This window comes from Ptychodera flava, chromosome 3 (assembly GCF_041260155.1).
Source record: "Ptychodera flava strain L36383 chromosome 3, AS_Pfla_20210202, whole genome shotgun sequence".
Lineage (NCBI taxonomy): Eukaryota > Metazoa > Hemichordata > Enteropneusta > Ptychoderidae > Ptychodera > Ptychodera flava.
In genome coordinates this window covers 49,545,000-49,569,764 of record NC_091930.1, presented here as the reverse complement: position 1 = coordinate 49,569,764, position 24,765 = coordinate 49,545,000, and the positions used below count along the sequence as shown (strand labels likewise).

General features: G+C 38.0%; 1 protein-coding gene across 3 annotated transcripts in view; it reads left to right on the top strand.

Moving 5' to 3' along the window:
- LOC139130216 (adhesion G protein-coupled receptor L2-like) overlaps positions 1 to 24,765 on the top strand; it is an 88,248-nt gene that overhangs the window by 48,112 nt on the left and 15,371 nt on the right. For 2 of the 3 annotated variants that reach the window (XM_070695965.1, XM_070695964.1), the window contains 6 exons: positions 20,182 to 20,236; positions 20,458 to 20,763; positions 22,152 to 22,247; positions 22,913 to 22,947; positions 23,802 to 23,990; positions 24,427 to 24,495. In XM_070695965.1, coding sequence (XP_070552066.1) covers positions 20,182 to 20,236; positions 20,458 to 20,763; positions 22,152 to 22,247; positions 22,913 to 22,947; positions 23,802 to 23,990; positions 24,427 to 24,495 — 750 coding nt within the window. Of the gene's footprint in view, positions 1 to 2,952; positions 3,277 to 20,181; positions 20,237 to 20,457; positions 20,764 to 22,151; positions 22,248 to 22,912; positions 22,948 to 23,801; positions 23,991 to 24,426; positions 24,496 to 24,765 lie in introns of those variants that run through there. The other variant, XM_070695966.1, reaches the window with a different exon arrangement.

Genomic DNA, 24,765 nt, shown 5'->3' with positions numbered 1-24,765 from the left:
CTTACAATTAGCATATGATACCTGTCTACCGAATTTGACTTGAATCCGTTACGCGTTCTTGCGATATCGTGTAAACAGACAGACAGAAAGAAAGACAGACGCGCACACTCACAGACAGACAGACAGACAGACAGACGCACACACACACTCACAGACAGACATCAGTTCGACATTAGCTCACTTGTGTGAACGCATGAGCTAAAAATGCTTTGTAGAACCACAGTCCATCCTGAGTATAAACACTTGGTAGTTGTGTTTAAAATCCACTGTGGCAAAAGATCTAAGTCGCGATTGTCATGAGCTTTAATGTTTTTGTGCTGACATCTACTCTATCCAAGAAACACGGAATATTATTCACGCTTATATTCGATACATTACGGTTACTCTACCCCACAGTGTAACCGTGAATATATACATCCCTTTTTCGAGTGCACGAGGTCACAGGCGCGGCAAAGAAATAGCGGGATTTTTCTCAGTCTCGCGTAAGCCATCGCTAGATCTCTTCGTTCCAGTTTCGAACCTGAAAATGCCTAACATTTCGCGCCAAGAAAACAAATTTCGCGAACTTGGCACGAGAAAAGTGTTGGGTCATCGTTCAATTTTCGGTGGTTTTGGGACATTTACTTTGTAACCAACACAAGGTGGTTGCAGTTTGACACACAACCGCCCACTACAAGCAACACAGCGGTGTAATTTTCTTTGCCATGAACAAAATCTGAAGCGGAGTACGAGAACCGTACAAAAACATGAAGGGCAAAGGGGGTTGGCTTGTCGTCATAGGTGACACCAGTCTCATTGTGAATCTAAATACAGGGGCTGACGTTACTCTTTAGAATGGCGAAAGGTTCTGTCTTCAGCTTGTCATAAAATGCATTTAGTGCATTATAATCGTGACAAACGACCATGTGTGAATGGAAGTTCATTTTAACGGTAATTTTCATGACATATGTAATATGACTGATGCATCTGTCAGTTAGTTGAAGCACACATATTGTGACATTATAAAATCGGCGTGGTATCAATGCCCTATAGATCGTCATAAGTTACCAGGGTTCAACAATGCGTCGGCGAGGACCATGACGCATTGACACGGTCTGTCCGCGTCGCATTGTTTGTGACTGCAGGACAAAAAAATAACGTTAATCCGCCCTCACGTTCGGTAATAAGTCATGAAGGTCGATTTAATCTGCTCACGTAATTATCAGGATAGGCACAAGCCGTGGCGATCGTTTCCAAATGTCGCACACCGCGCTATAAAAGCCAAACGAACGGAACTTCACAGAGACGCAGCGCCAAATGCGTCCAAGTATTCGCAGACACGCATCCGCGCAACACGTAATTTTTACCTGTTGGCTATCTTTGTGAATAAACTATACTTTATAACTACAAACGAACATTCCGACGAACCTGCAGTGTTTTTAATCAAGATTTACTTGCTCTATACTCGCATTTCTCGCTTGTAAATATTCGCTCTGCCACTGCCTGCGAGCAGACGCCGACCATTGGCAGCACATCACGCGTTTTATCGCCTGGAATTTACCGAGAGATCACGACGTCATCTGAATCCGCGATTTCTTTCAGATTTACTATGCAGTCAAACATAATTTTGGAACGAAGCAAAGCAGAAATATCATGGATTGATAATCGCAAATGAATAATACGCTGTCCATGGCAAGTATTGATAAAGTAAACGATAAAATGTCAAAATGGTTCACGACTTTTGAAATTAATATTATTAAGAAATGACCGGGTACACATGATTATTAAAGTGACAATTATGATTGGCGCAGGCGTGACTCCCCGGTGGTGAATTTCATTAATCAGTTGGACCACACACTGTGACTCATGTAATAAATTGTACGTCTTTGTTGTTTTCGTTTTGTATTTCACAAATTTCCAAATCAAAGATACATTTAAGGTAGCTAGATACCATATGGACACTTTTAGATTTAGTTTTTTTCTCAGCTATAGAAGTCCCAAAGCCCAATAAAGTATATATTTTCTGAAAGCCCTGATGTTGGGAAATCCAACCGTGAACAGTACATTGTCATTATTTGTATAATAGTCACGTGACAAACATTTTGCTGAACCTTCCAAAATCACGATTTCCGGTTAAAAGTTATGCAATGGCAAGCTTTGGCAATGCCCTTGAAAGTTCATAATATTTCACAAATCTCAGTTTGAACTTTGTTTTGGAATAAATTAGTAAAAAAAGGTTTTTTCTGCGACAAAAAAGGAATGCAAGCGTGATAAAGTAAAGATTAGCTGAATTCACCTTGCCGTGTATGAAACATTTATTTTGCCTCCTTGAGGTAAACGCTCACTGTTGACGTTTATTGCAATCCGAGTCACGGTTCTGAGCTCCGTTAGCCAGAAAATGCAAGATTTCATCTATTCACTTTGTTCCATGCTTGCCCGTCTGTACTACAAGTGTGGTTCTGGAAATGACCCAAGCACCCTTAGCGTGTATTGCTTTAGTTCAACAGTTATTACAGAAATAACGGGCGACGCGCTGACCATTAACCCGTTAATTTGGCTTTCCTCGAGCCCGCGCCCACAAATAAACGTTAATGGTCAGCGCGGAGTCTGTTATTTCCAATATATTATCAGCGAACCCAAGAAAACCGTCAAAATTTCCGAAAATTACAGGAGCGAACGACAACTGGGCCCGAGAAACTGAGCAATACGCGACGCATTGTCACGTGCGCTGTAAAAATTGGCAAATCCGGAGATGTTTTTCAGAAAAAAGTATGTTAACTTGACCTACAAGTGCTCCACTTTTATTTTGTGATTGATTATGATTTACGTTGAGTGCGAAGTTACGATACTTTGAGTTGTTAATCTTATTATTTATATTCACGGGCATGTAGAGAAACCATTACTGTGTATTTGTGGTCAGTCACGTGGTTCAGCTCGCCCAATCAAAATGCGACGGGCAGGGCATGGTAATATAATGATGCTCAAAGTAACAGAATGGGGAAGAGCGTTCGAAGTGTTCTGGCGTCCGATTCACACTACCAAAGGTGAACAGTAAATATTCTGCTAGAAGGCATCTCACAAAGGGAGAACCATTTACGACAGACAAGTTAGTGCGTGTTACTAGTGCCACCTCCCGTCACTAAAACGAGGCATGGTGCAATGCATCCCGGGAAACCCGCAGAGAGGCGCATCTCACTTTCTCATCCAGCTCAACAGTCCGTCAGTCGAGTCGACTAGCAAAGTGCGCCAAATTGCCGATGCATCTGGGATAAAAGCAGATTTGAAAATTCTAAAGCGGTGAGTCTGTCTGCGATAATTATACTGGTTTACATCTCAATTCTATTGCTTTTCTTTTTGCTTTTTTTCATTTTTTTTGTAATTCGGAACTCCATTGGCTTCACAAAGGGATTTAATCACTTGATTCAATCGAAATCGTTCGTGTCCGTCTCGGCAAAGAGTTTCACACATTTCGTTGTATCTTCGCTCACGGTTCCTTTTCATCGCAATTGATAATTTGCAATCGCTATTGGTGTATGGCTTCAATTTTATCTACTGTCATCGCTGGGCTGGCGTATGCAAGCTTCGGTCTGCACAAAAAACTTACACCTGTCGATCAAAATAAGTTGGTTTACACAATTTTCATTTAGCTTTTGTAGCGAGAACGTACGAGAAGAAGTAAAAATTGATTTCCGTGAGCGTTGTGCTTCTAATATATTTATTTTATATTGAATTTGTTCTCTGTGTAATGACAATCAGTCCATATCGCCATACTGACAGACGTAATCAGTATTCAATGCTTTACCTCCATGCGGTGGCTTCGCTCTGACAGTTTCACAGAAGATGGCCTTTGCGGTTTATTCATTTTTATTCGCTGGGGATGGAACGACATAGTCGAATAGTTACTAATAAGTGATCCCCTGCATGTTAAGACTCACGGTAGATGTCAGCAAGCGTGAAAATGCAGTGCTTCGTCTAATCGCGTGTTTTGCTCTAATTTTGTGATCGATGTGGAACTGAATACAACTCTCCCGCTCCTCCTCCTCCTCGTCCTCCCATCATCATCATCATCATCATCATCATCATCATCATCATCATCATCATCATCATCATCATCATCATCATCATCGTCGTCGTCGTCGTCGTCGTCGTCGTCGTCACTGTTCTCGCCGACATTGTCGCAGTAGTCATCGTATTTCGACACGACGTCGTCGCCACCGTCATCGTCATTGCCATCCCCTTCATCATCATCATCGTCGTCGTCGTCGTCGTCGTCGTCGTCGTCGTCGTCGTCGCCGCCGCCGCCGTCGTCGTCGCCGCCGCCGTCGTCTCTTCTTCGTCGTCTTCATTATCATCGTGTGCACATATCATGGTCTGTTTTAACACTAAAAGAATTGTCCGTTATTAGTTTTATGTACACGTTTTCTTAACCTCTCTGTTGGTTTGTGGTCCACTAAATGATAAAACTGGCATTTAATGTAATTATAAGGATACACCAAACAATTTGATGACATCACCATGGGCTGTGTAATTTTCAATGACGGGTAATTGCTCGTTTGAAACATGAAATGATACTAATTGAGCGTTTCCTTTCAATGATGTATCGTGTGGGGAAAAATTGTAGTATTTTCAGTAACTGCATAATGGAACTACTATGTTGTTTCAATTATCAATTTGCGAGCCTAATAACATGTACAGTGTGGTGCCACACACTTCTTGAAATGTCACGGCACATCGGGGGATTTTCAACGAATGTACTGGGACAATAACGCCAATGAATGAGAAATGCATCTGGTCCATTAGTCTCTCAGAAAGGTTAAGAATGATAGATGGCGGTAGAGGGAAAAAAGCAACAATTTTTCATCTAAACACGGTTCATTCCAAACAAACGATTTCCTGGCAACAAAAAACACAATCTCAACGAGAGAAGTCTTCTCCTCAATAAACGATACATATGTACAAAATTATATATATATATATAAAATATATAGAGTATATATAATATATAATAATTATATGTGTGTGTGTGTGTGTGTGTGTGTGTGTGTGTGTGTTGTGTGTGGTGTGTGTGTGTGTGTATATGTAGTGAAGTGTAATATCATATGTTAGTAGGTAAGTTGCTAGGTATATTGTTATTTCTTTCACTCCTTTGAATACCAGACTACGTACAGTTAGGTTTATGTTCAACGAAAGGTAAACGCTCATGTTATTCCAAGGGATACTAACAGTATGCATAAAGTAACTCAGAGCCGTCGATGCTATATCAACACTAACAAATTTGTCGTTCAATCAATCAATCAATCAGTCAATGTTATATTGACATGGACTGCAATTTTATTAATCATGACAAACGTGTATGTATCAGCGACGAAATTGGTTTACTGTGTGTATTAAAGCGATTTTATTAGATTTGTCCCGCTCTGAGATGCCGATCAGTATTTATTTCAGGGAACGGTGTTTTCTAAGGGTTTATCAGGGTTTAGTGTTTCTTCCCTTTCTCGATTAATTTCTTACTTGATTTCTGGACAAAAGGGAGATATAAAACCTAGTTTACTTTTGCAAACAAGGACAGAATTACAACTCCTGTTCGACCTACACAAAGCTTAATCTATAGAAAAGCTGTGGCCATGTTTCATCAAAGGTACGCTCATCAGTATTGTGAGATATCGGGGGTGGAAGGTCATGCCGCTGTTTTCACTGTCACTCAAACTCAGCGCTGATACTGGAAAACAACGTTGTTTGCATTCATCGCAAGGAGCTGAAAGACTATAGTCGATCAGGTTTGAAGAAAGGTTGTCAATGAGAAAATTATTCTGCCAGGAGAAAAATCCGTCACAATAGATTATGTTTGTCCTGTACAGATTCCCGTCTTACGAGAAATTTTGATCATCATATAATTCGTTGATGGTAAAAGAAACGGCATAAAATGATATCCTCGAGACATAATATGACACAATACTATAAAGTGCAGTACTGTAACATAATGACATCAGTTAGAGAGAAGAACAATGGTGCAAAATTCTGTAAACAGTAAAAACGCATAAAACACAAGCACCCAAAAATGGCTTTCTTTTTGAATACAGAAAGCAACATGCACAAATAACTAAAAATGACAGGTCTGACTTTATTGAGAAAAATACGGTACATATGATACGGATAGAATGTACATACAGATACATGATTCGTGATTTCAAGTCACGTAGTCATGGCGATATATGACGGATATCGGTGTTTCATTTCACGCTAGGAAGGGTTTATCTAGCTTGGAATAGGTAATAGGCTAAGGCCCGGAAAGGTTCCCTATGTTACTCAACAGATTGTTCGGGTTTGCCAGTTTGCTGAAAGGCGTCTTTATTTCAAGTTAAGCAGATATTCGGACTACGTTGTAGGAGACAAAATACTTACCGTGATGTTGCTGTTTTTATTTTTCCATTATTAAAGCGAGGGTTTAATATTCTATTTCTTCAAGAGATCGATCCGATATAAGGACATTTCGGCTTTCAATCAATATATGGTACATGAATTGTTCTTTTGTGTGGTTGGTTATTTGACCCCCTGACTCAACTACAGTTCAGATGAGGTCAACTAACAAACCCAGGGACGTTAATTAAGGGATAGTACCCCGCGTATTTAGACAGAACTTTCTCGATTGAGCTGCTAGATGACACCTTCATATTAGCTCAAACATGATAGTTCATTGTTTTTGTAAGAAGGAGAATAGGTACATTCGTTCGACCAGAGCCTTAGCAGCATCTCTTGTTGTATCATTGCTGTAGCTTGGTTGGCAAAGAACAACAACAACAGCAACAACAACAACAACAGCAGCAGCAGCAGCAACAACAACAACCACAACAAAGATGTTACTTGAGGGGTGCGCAACAAAGTGACGCAGGTGAAAAATCGGAAATATATGTAGTACCATGAACTTCCATATATTGTCAAGAAAAGTCTTTACAGCAAACTTTTTGGTTTTGACTATGATGTCTCCGCTAAGTGGCTGGGCGCCGTACGTTGTGAGCTCGAATCCCATCGAGAATTTACTGAGGTTTCTACCCTGGGTTGATAGCTTTACATGGTGGACAGAATTGTCTCCAAGGCTGTAGTTTGCCCAGTTCATTGCTTTGATAAGTTTTGTGAGCTATGCCACGCGCATAGCGAATGTGTGTGTGCGGATGCTTCATGAACTCCCAGTGTGTGGCGGGATCACAGTCAGAAAACGTGACAACAAATTAATTCGGTTATTGACGAGTCTTTTCAAGGTGGGGATTTAGCCAAGCGGTTTTGACGGTGATGTCTTCGCTAGATGACTGGGTGATGTAACTTATGAGTTCAATCCGGTCGAGAATTTACTGAATTTGTATCTTCTTTTGATTGGAAAACAGTCCGTAGCAAACTAAAGCTGATTTTTTCCAGCCTGTTGTAGGTAGGCTTTGTCACGTAGTGATGAAGAGACTGTCCCATTGGGCAGTGATCTATGTTCCCCATTATAAATAATAAGTCAAATTAGTCAAATTAACGAAATCTTTCATTTCGTCCATACTTTGCTGAAAGAACTTTCATAAAGGGATGCCATACGTATACGAATATACTAAGAAAATATGGTATTACCTAGCTGAAACACTACGATAGAAAGCATTATAGGTTTTGATAGCTTTTCAGGAAAGATTTATTTCATCGTTTCAGTATATTTCTATTGATATCATACATCAATGTTTAATGTTTACGTTTGTAGTCTGTTAATAAAATGAAGTCGCCAACATATGGAGAGTGGGTTGCCATGGCTTTTTTTATTCACTTAGGGTTCAAAGGACCAGTTCTTGCGATGTTTTTTTTCCGGTTTTGTTTTTAATTTAAACTATAGTTTCTTGTTCCCCTCCGCGAAGCATGCATGTTAAGATACACAGTATTCAGCTTGTCAACTCAGCCTATAAATGTGTAAACTGCATTGTTATTGTTGACAATTAAATTCAAGTCCGGACTAGAATTCAAATGTAAACAGTGTCTGCATGTTACACATGTAGCCGCTGTGTTGACAAGCTTTACAGTTTGGTTTTCAACATGCTTTTTGGAGTAGAACAAGAACAAGACCCTGCTAGTGACATACTACTGTCCCAGTAAGCGTGAGTTTTTGTTAGATAATGATTGATTATAAGATAAACCGACAGAAAAGATACCTTTAGATATGAACAGTTTTTCAACAAAATTTCTCGGTTTTCCAGTTGTACTAATGTTAGTCGACACAATGGAAAACATCTGAAGGAAACACGTACCGCTGAAAAGCGTCAGTAATTAACTAGTGGCTGATGGAACGAAAAGCATTTGTCGCATCAAAAATGTCACCTGCAGATTGCTTTCTCTCGAGTCTGGCGTCAGAAGCAATTTCTTCTGAATCACGTGATTTTTCAGTACACGTGGTAATGTTGGAAAGAAGTGCTTTTGAGATTGTACGATAAATCATTCTATTTAATAATTGGGTAACCAAGAGTTCTATCTGCCTGGATCAGATCACATAATTTTCTTGTGCTAGAAATATGTGTTATTATCTGTGATGTAAGTATCGGTGCATTTATAGAGAGATGAAATATGGTACCCAGCCATTCATTCCTCTGGTCGCCATATGTGTGGTGTTTTATCGGCAAACAATATAGCCGGAAAGCTGATGGGTAACCGAACGCTGTTTTGGAATACAATTATGCAATATTTTATCATCCCTTGTGTCGATTTTGATGTATGGATGACTCCAGGACATCCTTTTTATATCGGTATCATCCTTACTGGACTGAAAACATTGAGGATTATTTTGCTGAAAATTGAACCCATGGCAACCAGGATAATTGAAAGAACTTCACTGGTACACGTCAATGGATGAGGAACATCCACGTATAGATTTGTTAAGAGATGTAAAGAGGCGTTTTGCAAACCTTGCTGTTTAATTACTACTGAGTCAGTTATATTAGAGCAAAGTCAGTCTCATATGATATTTTACTGATGTAATTGCAGCTTCTTCTAGAGCGCTGAATTTATTCCGCGTCTTGAGATCACTGGGATGAGCACAGCATTGCGGAGGGATTCTTAAAAGTCTTCTGATTGATCTGCATTGTTTTTATCCTTCGTCAAAGTTTCGTTTCGTGATTCTCAAGTACCAGCTCTCCCTTCTTCTACAGGTGCTAGTTTATAAGACATACAGCTACTTCAGTCACCAAGTGAATTTTGTCCTACCTTTTTTAAGAGGACTGCTTGCACAGTTCTAAATGCACCGGGGTTTCGATTTAAGAATTCAACTTTAAAATGTTCACATTGCCTAAATGTTTACGAACTGTGAGAGACGTGACTTGCGCTGTTATCAATAACACAATTATCAGAATAAGCACTCCTTGGTGTACCATTGTAGACGTTAACCTCTGAGCGCTGTCAAAGGAGGGTGTGAATTCAATCACAACACCAATATGTCAATATTAATGTTATGCATTTAAACTCGCGCGTCTTTTCAACTGATATCCCTTTCATGGTGATGCAGCACTCTATATGTATGTACACGTCTGTCTGTGTCTGTCTGTCTGTCTGTCTGTCTGTCTGTCTGTCTGTCTGTCTGTATGTCTGTATGTCTGTCTGTATGTATGTATGTCTGTCTGTCTGTTTGTATGTATGTATGTATGTATGTATGTATGTATGTATGTATGTATGTATGTATGTATGTATGTATGTATGTATGTATGTATGTATGTATGTATGTATGTATGTATGTATGTATGTATGTATGTATGTATGTATGTATGTATGTATGTATGTATGTATGTATGTATGTATGTATGTATGTATGTATGTATGTATGTATGTATCTATCTATCTATCTATCTATCTATCTATCTATCTAATCTATCTATCTATCTATCTATCTATCTATCTATCTATCTATCTATCTATCTATCTATCTATCTATCTATCTATCTATCTATCTATGATTCTTGAGCAGACCTTTAGGAAAAGGAAAATCCTTGAAGACTTAAATACGTTCAGTTATCTTAAGATTTGGATGGAGATAGAACATGCGGTATTCACTTTACCATGGAAATCATTGATGCTTAGGATTGTAATTCTGAATGAGAGTTAACGCTGATATTTCCAGGGAAGGATGAGCAGATGCTTTGGTCATGATTTAATATTGAAATTTAAATCTTTCATTGACATAATTCAGCAGGAGGGGGAAGGTCAAATGATTTTACAGCTGCATATTTCCTTTCAGGATGCGTAACACTCACACACTGAGCAGTTTGTACTTTGCATTTGGCAAACTTAAAACGTCCTTTTGGTGTAGATCCGATAGGGGGGGGGGGAGATAAAATTCAAGGAATGGTGATTATTCGCTGAAAGGTTGCCGGCTGTGTTTTGAGCTCCCTCATTACTGGCGAGAAGATGCTTTCATTTCCTTAGACCAATCGCAAGATTACATCGAGAGGAAATTGGTTTTCCATCAAAACAGTTCCCCGCAAAACCCTCTGAGATAATGACCAGTTGATTTCAAGGTGTTAACATTCATAAGGAGCACAATCTTGCCAAGGAGCGTTAAGATAAGACGTAATCACCATCGCACGGACACTGACTTGTAATTGACTACTTCGTCTTGCTAAGAAGCTTCAATATAGTCAATACAAAAATGAGAAAAGCAAAAAGAACTGTTGTCATGTTATGCATAGAATACTCTTCCTCTAGTTACACTTTGAGGTTTGCTTCTGTGGTTTAATCAAAGATTTCACGTGAAGGAAGTAAGCAGCGAATTCCATGAATTCATTTCTTCACGGATGCATCTTCGTGTAAGTAGAACACATTGACGATCAAATAATATCAGCATTGGACTGTGACACTGCAGTTGGACAGTGGTTAATAATAATCCACAAATATTCACAAGTTGTGCTCAAGGCGCCTTACAGTTATTATTACCCCTGGTCACTGGACCTAATTTGATACCACTCAACTCCCTGGGAAGCAAACAGCAGCTCACATGTGCAGCCAATTAGCGCAGCACCACATTACAACCACTGTCCTACCAGGTACCCATCACTCCTGGGTGGGGAGAAGCAATGAGGAATAAAGTGCCTTGCTCAAGGACACAACACCATGGCCATGCCGGGGCTCGAACTCACCATCTTGTTATCGTGCGTCCAATGCTCTAGCCACTGGCCTATGATGGCTCCTCAAAATTAGTATCTCGAAAACGTAGCTACCCTTGTGGTACAAGACGAATTTTTCGTCCGAGCTGAATATTTCGTGTCGTCAATAGTGACAACGTAAATACTATGTTTAATAATAGAAGCACCGAACGAACATTAGCTGCATCGACTATGCAACTGCAGTGAAAAGTTAAAGTTTATTTCTACACAAGACGTTTTAATTTGTCCCTAAATACGGAAATGTAGGCAGAGGTCATTTCTGAACACCCTCGGAGGATAATTTATCAAGCGTTTTCATTGAAAGTTGAAAGGTAAACCAAATAAAGGTATTCGACTCGAAAGTAGAAGACTTACACTTTCGCTCAAATTTTCCTCTAGGAATCTTTCAACCCTACACTTTCAAAACCAATAATAAAAAGCGGGCGTCACCGTGCATATTTTGGCACAGGAGAAACAAATTAACCAAGATTTACCGATATTTTGAATTCAACATGGCAGCCATCCTGTGTTAATTATATGGAGAAAAATAAAATATTCGATTTTCAAAAAAGTTTTTCTTACTCAAAGGTCTTCAAAATGAACCTCAACAAGTCGTAAATTTAGAAAAGATTCAAAAAAGTTTGAGAGAGTCTGAATATCTGGTCCCGAGGCGCATTTCTACCTTAACGTTTATGTACCTGTACATGCAATGCCTAGCGAATTCTTGGACCGATGGTAAGTGCGTGCACACGTGACCGTTCTTTCTTGGAGACGGAATCAGCGAAGCGAAAACGTAATTAATGGACTGAATTTGTTTCGCTGTTTGCTATTCTTTTCTTAACGTTATGTCTGAGAGTTGTTTAGCGACTTCAAACATTCAAGGTGGATGTTTGCCTTGTGAAAGTCAGCCCGGATAGCTACCGAGTGTAGTAAAATTGTAAAATTTGCATATAGGGTAAAAGTTTTGTCATAACCGGGCTATCATCTCGACTGTTGCCATCGGCCAAGGCTAAGTGAGATACATGCCATCAAATTTATGGAGTTCAGTGTAAATTGAGTACGCCTCCAAAGTTGAGTTTGGTCCATTTTGTCCTCTAAAAGTGCCCAAAACGTTTCGCAATTTCCCCAATTTCGCTTTCACATTAAGCTGAACATCGCAGTGCCTTGTGATGATTAATTTGTTGTGGATACATGTTATCACCGAAATATGCAATACGCATAGGGTACGCAAATGCCGGGGTCAAAAAGTTGAGGTCATGACCTCCACTTGACCCAAGATTGGCAAGTTTCTTCGAAAATATTTAGTTTAAAATGTTTAAGTAAAATACCTTATTCATTTCGCTGGTCCTTCAGTCAGAGAAGAATTTCACTGCTATACAGTTTCTCAACTCTAACGTGTATAAGTGATCGCTGTTCACCAAACCAGCCTGGTTGAAAACCACTCAATTCATCAGCGAAGGTATTCATTCGTGTTGTGGTGAAATTCTTTCAAGTGCAACGAAGTGAAGCCTCCTGGAAGTACAATGCGTGCGTAAAAAAGCTATTTTTTCACTGACATTAGCATGAAATTTTAGCTTGCCTGCACGAAGCAGTATTTTGAAGACACTAACAAAGCGTCACCTGTCATCGGGGGCACTCTGCTTCAATTGACACCGACGCTCGTGTTTCGAGCTATCATGTTTTCTATCGCTCAAGAACTCACAATTTCTCTGTCCTTTATCGTTTTTTTTTTTCACGTGATATTTTTTCCTTAGACAGAACCGCGCATTAGTGTAAGATTGAAAAATACTATTCCCTCAAGAGTAATGAGTTTTCGTTGTAGTTTACTGAAATAGACGTCCGTTGCAGTCAAGGGGCCTTTTGAAAAATAACATTTGAACCAAACTCTCTCTCTCTCTCTCTCTCTCTCTCTCTCTCTCTCTCTCTCTCTCTCTCTCTCTCTCTCTCTCTCTCTCTCTCTCTCTCTCTCTCTCTCTCTCTCTCTCTCTCTCTCTCTCTCTCTCTCTCTCTCTCTCTCTCTCTCTCTCTCTCTCTCTCTCTCTCTCTCTCTCTCTCTCTCTCTCTCTCTCTCTCTCTCTCTCTCTCTCTCTCTCTCTCTCTCTCAGCATTCCGAACCCACAACTCTACATTTTTCCCCTCGAAATGTTTCTCACTGCATTTACGTTCTGTAAGGATAAACATTTAAAGTGGTAGACTTTTCAGTATGTTGTTTTACAAATATATTTTTATTAGCACTAATGTAAGGGTAGAGAGATAGAGTAAAGGTCTTGAAGAATGTTCAAGGAAGAGATGGGAATATTTTGTTCTGGAATGTTATATAGTCGTTCACGTAAATACTAAGAGTAAAATCTTAATTAGCCAAGTTGGCGACTGAGGAAAATTGGATGTACATTTCAAAGGCTGGTGCAATTAGTAAACTATTGACAAGCCTCGTACAGTACTATTCGAACAGATAATATTGCAAAAACATCAACCAGATTTAAAACACTGAGTTTCTATTGCCAGTTCTTCGGCTAGCACTTCAGTCTGCGGTGTCCTTGTCTCCGGTATGAAGTCGATTCGGCAAAAGGACGTTTGAATCACGCGATTTCCGTAAAACATCCCTTTAACATGAAAAATATTTAACGAACAATTTTGTACACATCTGTTCTACTTATGTCCACTTTTCTTTGTAATGAGATTTCTCAAAAGAGCACAAACTGTATTTATTTGTTGGATTTCCGTGGCATTCTTTGTGTGACCATTTTCAAATCAACGTAAAATGAGCGTGTGAGGCATCTCCTGCTGTCACGGGACATTACCTTTCAATAATGCTTATTATCGACCGTTTATCTATGAAAACATTGCGCTGTGCGTAAAAATTGAAACATGTAACATTCTATTTGTGTTTTATGCCGGCCATTCATTTAGTCCATGCACAGTGTATGTAATGGAGTATATATATTATCAAGGCGTGAAGAATTATACATTTGAAATTTTCCTGTCTTATATATATATATATATATATATATATATATATATATATATATATATATATATATATATATATATATATATATATATATATATATATTATTATTATTATTATTATTATTATTAAACTTTATTTCAGACAGGTACAAGGACCGTCCATAGAATCAAAAAAGCTACACAGTACACCAAAAAAGCACAACACCAAACTACAAGAAAGTACAGGCAGATTACAAACACACATTAAAAAACAGGAACCTGAGAGACAATAAAAAGCATTCTAAGACTAACGATACAGAAGCTGTCTCCAATAAGATTGTAATCCAGAATACCTACAGTCTGACAAAAGTAAAACTCTTAGAAGACTGTTGTCGGTACATTGCAGTCTCCGGACAAGACTGTACACAAGTCTTCTTCTAAAGACTGGAAAATTATTTACAACGATTTTCAACAAAGGCAGCTGAGATACTAGCATTTCGCGATAAGTCTAAAAACCTGCGCAAAGCATTATTGTGACAAACATGCAGGCTACGAATGGACGAAACATTAAAATCACACCAAAGTTGAGCACAATAGATGTTATTACAAAAGTATTAAAAAGTCGTAACTTAACACTCAAACAGCAATTACGAAACTTTCTTAGAAGTAAGTTTGCTCTACCACATAATGCCCTACGTTGGGAGGCGATATCATCATCATCCTTTAAGTCTAATGTAAAAACATGACCAAGATACACAAATTTTGACACAAAATCAATACTATAACCCCTAAGGGTAATTGGTGGAATAATTCTGCATTTGTTTCGAGATTTAAAACACATACATTTTGTTTTTAAAACGTTATATACAATATCATTCTCTTCAGCAAAATTCTGGCAATTTTGAGTAGTTTTCTTAGACCCTTGATAGAAGGCGCTGCTAAGTACATATCATCTGCATACGATAATTATTCAACATTGTACCACCTATTTCACAACCGATCCCACAGGCAGACAAAGCCTTGTTAAGGTCATCCATGTATACATTAAAAAGTATGGGAGACATGATGCCACCTTGACGCACTCCGTTTGACACAGTAAAAGTGGAAGAAATTGCTTTTCCCCAACGAACACAAAATGTTTGGGAAATAAACCAAAATTTAAGAATACGAACAATGTCAAGATGAACATGCTCTCATACTTCTTCCTATATATATATATAATATATATATATAATATATATATATATATATATATATATATATATATATATATATATATATATATATATATATATATATATATATATATATATCAGAGTAAAGTTAGATAACCAGAGACGCGCATGTTTTGTCTGAACCTCCAAACCGATTTATTATTTACAGAATTTGAAAGATTCTTCGTTTCATGCATTTCAAGGTACCACACCGTCACTAAATCGTTGGAAAGAAGCTGAAGTGACCTCGAAGTAACGAACGAAAAATTCCTGTTCATGTTTTAAGAAATTCATGCGGGATGCGTATCGAATTTGTTTCTTGGAGCTGTTTTAAGTGTATTTCCGAGAAACCTAACACTGTGATAGCTGAGACGGCTGGGGAAATAACGGCGTTGTCAACAATCGCACGGCATTTCAAGGGTTTAAGGGAATTTCTGTAAACAACATTGGAACACTTCTGAAAAGAATGCCAACATTCAGAGCAATAATGACAAAATTAGAAGTAGTTGCTCTGAAGGAAAGTGGGGATGAAAACATCTGGTTTGTACACAAAGCAAAAACAAATGAGTAATTTCACATGTAATCTTATAGCGTTATACGAACACCGTCGTACACGGCGACATTGTTACTGCAGTGTATGTATTCATAGTTTCCGGAACATCAAGGCGTTTTGTGTTCTTTAAGGTGAGAACGCGCAGGTGTGACTTCAGGCTCTCAGAGCTCTAAGTTTACAACAAACAGGCTCTTTAAGAAGGGAGACATTTGTGTGTACGTGCTCAACTTTTTGCCATTTTTACACAACAAAGGAAAGCCTTGAATTCCCATTGAGGGCAAAATATATTGACGCACATACTAGTTCTTCGCTACGAATGACGGATATCCATTCTGTACCACCACTTTGAGTTAAAGAAAACGTTAAATATCAAAAGATGCGAACGAAAACCTTGTTCGCAAATTCTTTGATTCACCAACGTCTTTTCAATTTTGTAATATGTAACATTTTCCAACTTTTATTCATGTAAAAGTATCTTTGTAGTGTGACTTTTTCATGCAGTGACTTCCTTCTCGTATGTAGCTAAGTGTTTATGTGTAAGTATGATTGTATGGATGGATGGATGGATGTTAGTACCTATAGCTACCTACCCACTGACTCACCTACCCACCTTCCTATCTATCTATCTATCTATCTATCTATCTATCTATCTATCTATCTATCTATCTATCTATCTATCTATCTATCTATCTATCTATCTATCTATCTATCTATCTATCTATCTATCTATCTATCTATCTATCTATCTATCTATCTTATCTATCTATCTATCTATCTATCTATCTATCTATCTATCTATCTATCTATCTATCTATCTATCTATCTATCTATCTATCTATCTATCTATCTATCTATCTATCTATCTATCTATCTATCTATCTATCTATCTATCTATCTATCTATCTATCTATCTATCTATCTATCTATCTATCTATCTATCTATCTATCTATCTATCTATCTATCTATCTATCTATCTATCTATCTATCTATCTATCTATCTATCTATCTATCTATCTATCTATCTATCTATCTATCTATCTATCCATCCATCCATCTATCTATCTATCTATCTATCTATCTATCTATCTATCTATCTATCTATCTATCTATCTATCTATCTATCTATCTATCTATCTATCTATCTATCTATCTATCTATCTATCTATCTATCTATCTATCTATCTATCTATCTATCTATCATCTATCTATCTATCTATCTATCTATCTTAGGATCACCCACGTATCAATGCATTTACTTTTATATCTATTTATCTATGTATGATACACGCCAGGGAATTTGAGGAGATAGGCAATTGGGATTATTATCGTTGTTCGTATGCCTTGCACACGTTCCGAGAGGAAAATGTCCCTACTCTTTTATCGTGCGACTTGTGTCCGTTAGCTTCATTAGCAAACTTTTGTCATCCTAGACTGCGTGGTGAACGAGACTGCTTAATTGGCAGTAGAATCGAATGTACTGATATCAAGGCACGAATGACGTGTAATTTCAAGTGAATGTTGACAAGAATGACATCATTGTCAGTTGGTCAATGCCTTCTCATTTTGAATGATGCTCTGTCTACCGTGTACTAAGTTACAATCAATCGGGCATTTTAAAGAATGGCTTGCGAGTCAGACGATTACGAAAAAATCATAATTGACCTGTTCACAGGTCTTTTTTTACATTGAAAGTGATAATTTACCGCAGACGTGACACAATAGAAACATTACATCTGTTGCTCAGAAACTCACCGAATATACTAAATAAGGAAGGCCGTTTTCGAGGTATAGTGTGACGCGGCGTAGAATGTAACTCAACAAATACCGCTTTGAAATCGTGTGCGTGACGTGAACGAAAATTTTACTGTCGTCTGCCCGCTTTCAATATTTATTGTTCTCTCCTAATATGCGCTATCGTTCATTTTATAGCCCTCATAGTTTATCGTTTAGTGTTACGTTTACACAGATTGAAGATTGTGTCTCCTATAGCGGCTGTTTCAGATGTCGTTTGACCTGCGTTTTCAATGTCAATAATTTTTAGGCGGGAACCAAAAATGAAAGGCGATGAAATTAAATAAAATTTGAATAGTTATTAGCTTATTATCTAATCGTCTCTCAGTCTCTGTTTCTGTCTTTGTGTCTGTCGTTCTACCTCTACAGCCCACCCCGGTGAACATAATCACAAAAATAGCGAGCATATTAATACTCAGATGAACCAGATTCGAACTGAATCCGCACTGATGACAATAAAAATAGTTCACTTACTATTCTGCAAGCGACCGACACACCTCATTGGTTGTTCTAGCGAACAAACAGTGATGTAACATTAGGTTATTCTGTGTAGCAGTAATTCATTCATAGAAGGCGCTTGCTATTCAATATTTTAAGCCATCAGTCAGGAAGTTGAAAGTTATATGACTTGAACAAATTAAGCTCAAATTTAGCGACTGGAACACTTGTCTTTCAATATTTTCACGCAACCAATAACAAGACAATGAAATGAAAGAAACTAAATTTGCGAGTCACGTGATAAGCGGCTTCACAAACGAAGGTTTTACAACAAAATACTGAGAAAAAATTGTCACAAAGTTCAAATTTTGCTCTTACTTGGACCAACATAAACGATGTCTTTCTTTTATATTTCCCGTCAATTTTGAAAGCTGTACGAGGAGTTTGTAAAATCATATTATCAAATTATGCAAATTAGTAGTGACTATATTTGCCATACTAAGATAAATTAATCTAATCAGGTGGGTTTAGTGTCATCCTTACTATTCCTCAAACATATTAATTAATATTTGACACAGAATTTGAGCTCACTTACTGTCTCTTTTTAGAAGGTTTTTCATATGCTAATGTGTGTGGTAAACCCCAACATTACAGTATGGTGCTATTATTGATTTCTGTGGTGAACATTTTGAACGAATTCCCAGACTGCCCTAAGACCGTGGGCCTTTTTTGACATCATAATATAGTAACTTGAAGGAATAAATTTCAGCAGACTCAGGCCTTGATGGTCGAGTAGTCACGATATTTGGGAATTAAAATCAGCCGACATCCGACATGTCAAGCGAATATTGATTAATCCACCGAGCCATTACCAAATATACCCCTATTTCTGAATTATATCTGTGCAAATTGATGCTAATTATTGAACCCACCTCCAGCAAGTACTGGTGTGAACACGGGAGCCAAACATAAAATTTGACAGAAAAGCGAACAGCCAAACGAGAACCAGAGACATCGACCCTCGTAGTCACATGTTTGTTACGTGTACATTATACATGGCCAGGTCTCCTTCAGTGGTCCGTAGTGCGAGATATTGGCGCGTCTTGTTGATGACCAGTCTTCTAATTCATTGGGAAGGCCACTGGTGAAATCCCCTGTTTGCTTATTTAATAACCCTGCGCTTTGATCCTTCGCCGCGACCTTGTTCTGAATTAAATTTGCTCAGCACGATTGCATGCAGAATTTATTGCACACGACACAAAATTGAATTAAAATAAACACAGTTGATTAAATGAATCGCGACTGGTGTCAATTTCTAGAACAATCTCAAAGCTCAAGACAAAAAGTAATATTTTAATCTCCATGGTGCACACTGCCCCAAGCGCACATTTGTTTCATAACAACTTTCAGGTAGTTTTCTATCTATTGTCCTTTGCCCTGAATGCTTGTTTTCTGTACGTCTGCCAAAAGGATTTATTTGATTAAAATATTACTGTGGTGTAAGATATGCTTTAAGTTCACAAGTGACGACCTGTCGACAACGTTATTTGGTTCATTGCTCTCCTCTGTACAGGTTCATTCATGCGACACTTCTGACGATATCTAGTTCACATACTTTATAAAGACGACGAGGCTTAAAGTTATAGTAATATTGTTAACTTGTGTATGTATGTATGTATGTATGTATGTATGTATGTATGTATGTATGTATGTATGTATGTATGTATGTATGTATGTATGTATGTATGTATGTATGTATGTATGTATGTATGTATGTATGTATGTATGTATTTATGTATGTATGTATGTATGTATGTATGTATGTATGTATGTATGTATGTATGTATGTATGTATGTATGTATGTATGTATGTATGTATGTATGTATGTATGTATGTATGTATGTATGTATGTATGTATGTATGTATGTATGTATGTATGTCTATCAGGTATGTCTATCAGACATATATACTTGGTGTTACATTATAGTACAAAATTATCCATTACTTAAGTTTTAGAAGAGGATAGGGTAATTTACTTCATCACACTATTATCATTATCTTTCTTCTTGAACACACTTTAATGAGATTTTTCCCCATTTTTTTTGTTCCAGATGCTTCGACTGTGTATACTGCTTGCTTTCTTTCCGCCAAACATTTCTGGACTAGGTAAATAGATCCATTGTTGGTTGCTTGTCAACATTTAAATCGCTTTTTCTTCAAATTTATAAGACTAAGGCAGAAAAACAAGTAAATACCAGACATTAATTAATTTAGATTGACTCGATGCCAGAGGGCAAGACTTGTCTATTTATTTTTGTTTATTTATTTTATTTCTCATTCATGTATTTACTAATTTAATTACTTTTATTTAACTGTCCATCATGTAGGTTTATCAGAACAGCCAGTGTCGACCACTGTGGCCATAGGAAGCACGGTTCGCTTGAATTGCAAGGTGTCGGGTAAACCCCCAGGGGCCATCGTACACTGGATGAAAGATGCAGTCGTCATCACGAATGACGATGTCGTCATACCAGGAGACGGGCGGCTTTCTGTCGTTGGCGATCATACGAGTGGGGAGTATGATCTTCGCATCACGGATGTTGATGGGGGCGACACAGCCGGTTACCGTTGTTCCGTGACGGAAAGCAGCACTCTCCTAATTATGTCGAATGTGGCCTCTGTCACCGTTGATCGTAAGTATGATAATGAAAGACAGCAAATGTTCTGGCAAATGAAGACACCCATCTCTATAAATGTACAATACTTGAAACGGTGTCATGCTGAACGTTTAATTTTCAATTATAATCCTCTTTAATCTTCTTTGATATATTCTTCCACCTGGACGTCCACTCGATGCTTTGAATCAAACGGAGACTTCTGGGAAATGTGTCGGTCCATTGTATCACTTATTGCACTGTCTGCTCCTCAATCCTGTAACTATTGAGTTTTATCCTACTCTACCCAATATCAAAGGACGCGGATGTCATTTAACAGTCCTATAGCGTTGTGGTGTTAACTAAGAACATCATTTGACCTTGACCTCACGCTAAATGATCAGGTTATTTCTCTCTTAAACTTGTTTCATGTCACAAAAGTAAAAAAAATCTTGGAACTTGTGTGAATTTTTCTGCTGAGCCATGATTTTATCACCATGAGGGTTGTACTTCAAGCTTTACTTCATAATATGAAGTTATCTCCGCGCTGCAGTTCACTTAATAACATATTCATGCAGACTCCATTGATAATCCAAATACTCTGTCTTTGAATGATTGTACAGGGAGTTGGAAAAAAGAGGAATTGATAACACGAAAGAAAAACATCGTAACAAATGCAAAAGGTGAAATTAAGCACTATTTAGGCTTCAAAGGCATGATTACGGTTGGCATTTCGGGGAATCTAAATTTTGAGATGTACCACGGGGAATGATAATAATTTCAGTAATGGAGCGTATACCAAGTTGTCAGTCGTGCTCACTACTTCAAATATTTATCACAAATGAAGAGCGGCGCCAGGTCAGCACTCAGATTACGATAACTGATTGTACACAATGCTAGATAGACTGTGAGAAAGTCTCATCTAGGTTCAGCCCTAGCTCGCTTTTAGTATCTTGATTTTACTCTTTTATATACATTTCTACTCTAAAAACCATAACTCGCTCATAAAATTTAATATTTGCCTTGCACTTAATCTAGCTATGCGTTCATTCAAGCAATACCCAATATGTCGATCGAAGGTCAAGTGTCCCAAACAAATAAAAGGTGTGACACTGTCGCCTTGATGGTTGTTGCTGATATTGATTTTCACTTGCCGAAAATAGCGTTACTTATCACGCGCACGCACATATCACATACACAGTCATTATCAATTTCAACACCAGGCACATCGACAGCATTTCCTTGATAGAACAAGAAAGTAACTTTAGCAGTCAGAAGAAGAAGAATAAAACAGCAAAAATGATGAACAACCGGACTGATGAAGCTATATGCAATAATGGAGCCCAAGACTGCTACTCAGACTGCTCGCAAGAATTGGTAATCATGAATCTTTCGATTAAAAATTTCCTTCATTTGCATAATTACAGCATCCCTGACGATGCCACCTACATCGCCGCCGGTAACAACAGATGCGCTTGCGCAGACGACTCCATCACCAACGGCACTGGCGGAGCCGACATCAGGTAATTTGTTTCGCAGACACGACGGAAGTCACTGGCTGATTTTTAGGAAAGTTTCACGAGATACTTCAACTTCGATTATGTTTGTTTCAACACAGCAAAATTAATGACGGAGACACAGGTTGTCACGACGTAGAACAACAAGAGCATAAATGACGTATGTTTTACGGGAGACGACAAATTTGGCTTATGTGTGTTTTAATATACATTTACCTTACTCCCAGGCAGTTTGCTAGATCGTTTGCTTTTATAAAATTTGGTACGCAAAGGTCTTGACGTTACTATACTCAAAACTAAACAATTTAACAGCAAAACTTACATTTAAATGTGTGTTTATTTGCTATATATAAATTTTATCTTGGTATATTATCATAAAATCATGACAATACTTGATATCAAAATTTTACCAGACATTTCGAATGACATAATTAGTACTTCGAGAAAAGAGAATGATTTCTTCTTTAAATGTGCGGCTGTACTGCATCTTTTTGTCATATTTTGCAGTACCATGTACATCTATAACCGTCGCAAAAGTATCATGTACGGGCAACTAGCCCTAGGGCCTATCTAATTACACAGTACAGAGAGAAATAGATACCAGACTATTTGCTGTAGAATCTGACAGATTAACTCGTGTCCATATTTTGGAATATTTTATCTTCCACTAGCTCTTATCTCCGACCTAACGACATTACAAGACCACGTAAGTTACCAGTTACCTCATTTCACAATAGACCTTTCTCCGGGTTATCCCACAATGCATTGCTGTAGCTTCATCAAACACTGTATATATACTCAAAACAACGAAAACATACTGATTTTGTGTTGTATTACGGATTCTTATACAAGAATGACACACATTCGCAATGCCAAATAATGCCCCATGTATATTCTATCCATCGGCGTTGAAAACAGGCTAGGGTGTAATCTGCCATAGAGTTCTATGGGTAACATACCCTGCGTATACCCTACCGCTATAAAGTTATACGAGTAACGTACACTTTGTATACCCTAGCGCGCACTGCATCATGGAACCAGTAAAAGAAGTATTGCATCTTATGACGCACCCTTTGCTCAACCGCGTCACACTTGTTTCTATGTTCTCTGAGTTGTACCAATTGGTGGAGAATCCGCTTGTACGGCCCGCCTTTCGCGATGAGTGCCGAGAAATTTCGGTCTGCTGTAAAAAAACCAAAGTCACCGGCAGTTCACTCAAATGCCTTATATGTTTCCAACATCACTAAAAATCGTAGCATATGCTTATATCGAATTTATTATAGTACATTCTTTTCAATATTATACATTGAACACTTCAGTTTTGTGGGTATCTTTAGTTGCGTTAAGCAAGTGCATTTTCGGAAATATATTAGCCATAGAAATAAAAATATTGCATGAGCCAAAGTGACAGTCGTAGCCGATTCATCGAACAAGGGGGTGTGTTGAAAGCATTGTTGTTCTACAAGACCTTGGCGCTAACACAATGATACCGTTCTGTTCGCAAAGGAACAGTGAAATGAGGATCTCTTAAATCCAAATTACTTACCATTATTTTTTCAGGTCAGTGAACAAGAACACTTCTCATTGGTTGAAGGACAGACTATCATGTCGCTGTTGAATAATTTTCTCCAATCGGGCGCCGTAACAGAGGTGGCCAATCTCACCATGGCCAATGAGATTCTTATCACTGTGATATTCAAGACAAATGCAAGTCTTGGCGGTGAAACGGATTTGCTGCAGTACATTGACGTAAGAAACTCATTATGATTATATCACGGCATATCTGCATCTACATTAAAGGCATACTGTTACCTGTTCCAATTCTGTACACAGTTACCATAGAAAAAGAAAATCTAACCAATCACAGATTTTAAGCGGGTGGCCGCTTTTTAAAAACAGCGCCCTCACATGGGCATTTTGAATACCAAGGAACGCCCCTTTGACTATATATGGGCATATTTAGATTACAGGTGACTGTATACCTTTATGAGCCTCCTCCCTACCTACCTGACAGTGCATATATATATATATATTATATATATATATATATATATATATATATATATATATATATATATATATATATATATATATATATATGAAATATCATGACGGTTTTGAGTCTTTTTCAAACGAGTGTATCGTACTCCGAAAGCAGTAAAACATATTTTTTTTCATTCTGTAGGTAACAATAGATACAGCCGACCGACAGATTGACCCTGCTCTAAAAGACATATGGCTGTCTTCAACACAGGTATGTTACAAAAACAACGTTTTTTTCATAGTCAGTTTTCGTCAACCTTCCACGACGGAAATGTGCCTGCTGGCGTATTCCAGAAGCAATAGAAATCTAGCAGCTGGATTATTCGAAATCGAAACAGTCTCGTCGAGGGCTTTGTTTGCACTAGTCATAGAAATGCAACTTGAAGCACACGATGTTGCGCTAATCTCGACAGACTCTGACCATCATCCATCAAGTTGGCGCAACTCAATCACGCTGTGTTGCCTCTGTCATTGGCACTAC